Genomic DNA, 4,076 nt, shown 5'->3' on the forward strand with positions numbered 1-4,076 from the left:
CCAACTGGCCTTCTAGGTTTGATGGCAGATGTTATTCTGACAAAGTTGCCATTGTTAGACATCACGATCAATTTAGATAGCACCAAAAACAGGTTAAAAGACTGTCAGACTTGAGCTGTTAGATGTAAACAGTAACTTATAGATGTCAGTGAGATATATGTTCCCATAAGACATAAGATTCTAAGGAAAATTCCCTGATTTAACGGTGACTCCTAGAAGTCAGTGAAATATTCGCATATTAAATCTAAGAACCACACCTGAAAGAATTAAGACTACAGCAATGTAAAATCAAGATGACAAAAATGGAAAGAGAATAAGTGCTGTTACAACAGGGACCCCAGGTAACTGCAGAGAAAATAAGAATTCTGATCAAGCTACCAGATGTATTTACAAGTTCGCTGAAATCTTTAATAGCTGCACATGTTGAAATAATCATCAAATTATACTTTTGGAAACTAATTTAAAATCAATCACTACATCAACAATTTGGCCATTCAGCACGCGAGGAGCATCTGCTAATAGCCAAATATGTAAGTTCAGCCGGCATAATCTCCTCCATCCTTGAGGATAGGAACATCTCGAATTTCTACTTTGCAGTGATTCTAAATTTTGCAATCCTCGTGGAAGAAACCTGAGACCATGACAAGATCACAAGAATGTATTCAAATATCATTAAGTTGGTGTGGCACTCAATCCTTGGAGAAGGCTGTCAGTTTTGTGCATGAAATTATCTCTATGCATTCCAGAGAAACGAGATCTTACAATCTTACAATCACATACTTCAATCTTCAATTCCTTCAGAGAAGTCAACAGATAGAGAGAGCTCCTGGATATGAAACCAGAAAAATGAGAGAGTTAATGAGGTAAGAGAAGTCAGGAGACCAATCCATCTGATAATTCGACTAAGGGTCACGGTCTATTATTAAATCATGGCGGGAATCAAACTCCGGAGGCAAAATCAAATTCTGACAGTTTCTTATCTCCAATTTCTCAAGCATAGGTAAAATGGAAAGTTCGGGGAGCCTAGGAATCTCACAACCTTCCACTTCAAAAAGTCTCTCCAAATTAGGCATGTCTGATAAGGTAAGCTTCTCTAGAGATTGAAATCCCACAAAATTTCCCATGCTTCTCATTCCATGCATACCTTTTATCCACAGATTTCTGAGACGAGGTAGCTGCCCTATCAGTGGGAGTTGTTCACAATTCTTGCAGCAGGAGAGTCTCAAAGTCTCTAAGTGTAAGAAAGAACGATCTCCTACCCAATCTGGAAAATTGCTGCCAGGATAGTTCTCTATCCAAAGACATTTGAGTGTGATATGAGGGCGGAGACCTGCAATAACCCCTTCGCAATCACTCCCACCCTGTTGAGCAGTGGGATTGACTGCATCGCTCCATTGCAACTTCAAATTATCAATTCGCTTCCTACTCAAATTGGCCTCTTGAGCATCCGTCTCATCGACAACATTTTCTAGCTTTGAGATGCAAAGATCTCCTCGAAGGTTCAAGTCCTCCAGCTCTCCTACCTTGCATCCATCCTCAGAACTCACAATGAATCTTGACAATGTCCGCAGCGAAGTTAATTTTCCAATTCTTTGTGGCATGGACGTCATCGAATTAGCACCCGTCTCCCAGTCAACACGCAAACCAAGATGCCGTAGGTTAACCATGTAGCTGGTTCCTTTTGGTAACTCTCGGAGCCTGTAGCACTCACCAAGCTCCAGGGTCTGCAGATTGTAAAGCCAGCAAACTGATTCAGGCAGCCTTTGGATTTCAGTTCCGTAAAGGCCAAGATATCGCAGGTGTATCAAATCGCCAACTGAGTCCGGCAATTCTTCTATCTCGGTAAAGCTGAGATCTAAAACCTGCAAGCATGTTAATTTACGAAAAAGATTTGCAGGGACATGCTTCACAGGCACTCTAGACTCACCGTACAATTTAAAAGTCCGTAATTTTTCATATCTGTATAGTTTGTCGAATGCTACAGTCCCCTGATTATTTTGATGAAGCAGAGATGCATAACGCACCCATTCAGGTTTATCACATGAAACATCATGTTCCACAACCAAACTTTCAGGTTTAGAAACTAATCGTGCTAGATCATGGATGAGGCTCGGCATTCTATATTTCTGTTTCTGTCCTTGACTACCAGAGACTTCAAAAAATGACCTCCACAATAGATTATCAAAGTACCTGCCGCCTATCACCTCCAGAGTACTTCTGCTCCCACTGCGCTGGATCAAATCTTCTGCCATCCACAACCTGACCAGTTCATCCCTATCAAACTCATAACCATTAGGAAACATAGAGCAGTACTTAAAACACTGCTTCAGATGATAATTCAAATGATTATAACTGATCATTAAGCTTGGCAATATGCCATTTATATCCTCTTCCAATAAACACACTTCATTTAGCATGTCTTCCCATCGAACTTCATCTGTCACATTGTACAGGAGGCAACCGAGCAACTTTGCTGCCAGAGGGGATCCTTGGCACCTCTCCACGATCCTCTTGCTGATCTCTTCCAAATTTGGATGTTGGCTCGAACACCCGTTCGGGAATGCCTGATCAAGGAGCAGGTTTGAACAATCGTCCACATTCAGACCCTTCAAATGGATCAGATGCAGTGTGGGCATTCCCCTCCAAACTACTTCATTCCGAGCAGTAATCAATACCTTACTTTCCTTACCTCCAGCCAACAATGGAAGCCGCAGCGTCTCCCAGAACTGGAAATTCTCAGCCCACAAGTTATCCAGCACCAGCAAGAACTTTCTCCCTCTCACCTTGCAGATGAGGTGACGCAGCAGAGCGTCCAGGCTGGATATATTACATTTCTCCCCGTCGTCTACAGCTTCTATAATCTCTTTCGTTACCCTTCTCACATCAAATCCTTTGGACAAACCAACCCAAATCCTCAAATCGAAATAATTTTCCACTTGAGCGTCATTGTAGACTAATTTAGCAAGAGTGGTCTTACCGATTCCAGGAGCTCCATAGATCGGAAGAACAGGGAGGAGGATTCGATGATCCGACGTCAATGCTGTAACAATCTCTGCCTTCTCATCTTCTCGGCCGACGACATGAGACCACTCATAAGAGGCCACGGATTGAGAAGGAGGCGAGCTTTCTCCCGTTCGCCCCCTTCTCCTCCCGTCTCCGGCCTCCAGACGGAGATTCTTCCGGGCCTCGGCGATCTCCTGGAACCTCTCCTTGATCTTGGCTATCTGGATCGCCAGTCTCCGGCGCTGGAGAAGAACCGGGTCATGGCCGAGGCCCAGGGAATGGAGAGACCAGGAGCGCTTCCGCTTGCGGGATGGGCCGGCCTCGCGGCTGCTCTGGTCGAGGGAGGAGAGTTTGAGCTGTGTCTGCTGGCGATCGAGGAGTTCGTCGGCGGCGAAGGCGACATCTTTGAGCTCGAGGAGCCAGCGCTTGACGGATTCGTCCTCGATGTAGCGGCGCTCCTCAGCGTCGGTGAGGAGGGAGTGGATCCGCTCGCGGGTTCTTCGGAGCTTGTGGATCTCGTCTTCGAGGCCGCAGATGAGGGAGTACTCGGACTGGGCGAGGGAGACAAGCCAGTCCACGAGCTTGTCGGGGAGGAAATTGGGGATGGAGGCGGCCTTGGAGAGCAGATTGTTCCAGTCCATGGCGAGGCGAGGATGAAGAGGAGAGAGCAAAGGGATCGTTCCGAGGGAGAAAGCACTGCCAGGATGAGGGAGGGAGTTGATCGAGGAGGGGAGGTAGCAAGAAGAGACGGTGAGGCTCTGAAACTCTGGAGACGACGGCTGGGGAAGTTGAAGGGAAAAGAAGACGGGGGAGAGGAAGAAGACTTTGACGTTGACTCGATATAGATTTTTTTTTTTTTTTTTTAGGAAAATTAAACGTTCGCTCCTTGTGCACCGGTTTTATAACTACAGATCCATAGAGCGTCTGATATATAATTATTTCAATTCACTAACGAAAATACCTCTCCGCTCTTTCCCAATTTCCACCCCTAGGGGGCATTTGGTAACCCCAACAGGATCACCATGATGATCTAAGATCCCTGGTGATCCGAATGCTGAGGTGATTTGATCTCT

The 4,076-nt window shown here is 45.5% G+C and overlaps 1 protein-coding gene across 1 annotated transcript; it reads right to left on the bottom strand.

Moving 5' to 3' along the window:
• Positions 1-219: 219 nt before the first annotated feature.
• LOC103721276 (putative disease resistance protein RGA3) lies at positions 220-3,859 on the bottom strand. The gene has a single exon (XM_089928202.1). It carries the CDS (start codon positions 3,642-3,644, stop codon positions 903-905), a length of 2,742 nt encoding a protein of 913 aa, XP_089784328.1. The 5' UTR covers positions 3,645-3,859; the 3' UTR covers positions 220-902.
• Positions 3,860-4,076: the final 217 nt, after the last annotated feature.

Source organism: Phoenix dactylifera, chromosome 17, assembly GCF_051530095.1.
Source record: "Phoenix dactylifera cultivar Ajwa chromosome 17, Ajwa_hap1_PhDact_Kaust_v1.1, whole genome shotgun sequence".
NCBI lineage: Eukaryota > Viridiplantae > Streptophyta > Magnoliopsida > Arecales > Arecaceae > Phoenix > Phoenix dactylifera.

Bases quoted from the DNA above. Each gene is read 5' to 3' on its own strand.
- LOC103721276 (XM_089928202.1), bottom strand. From the start codon at position 3,644: ATGGACTGGAACAATCTGCTCTCCAAGGCCGCCTCCATCCCCAATTTC.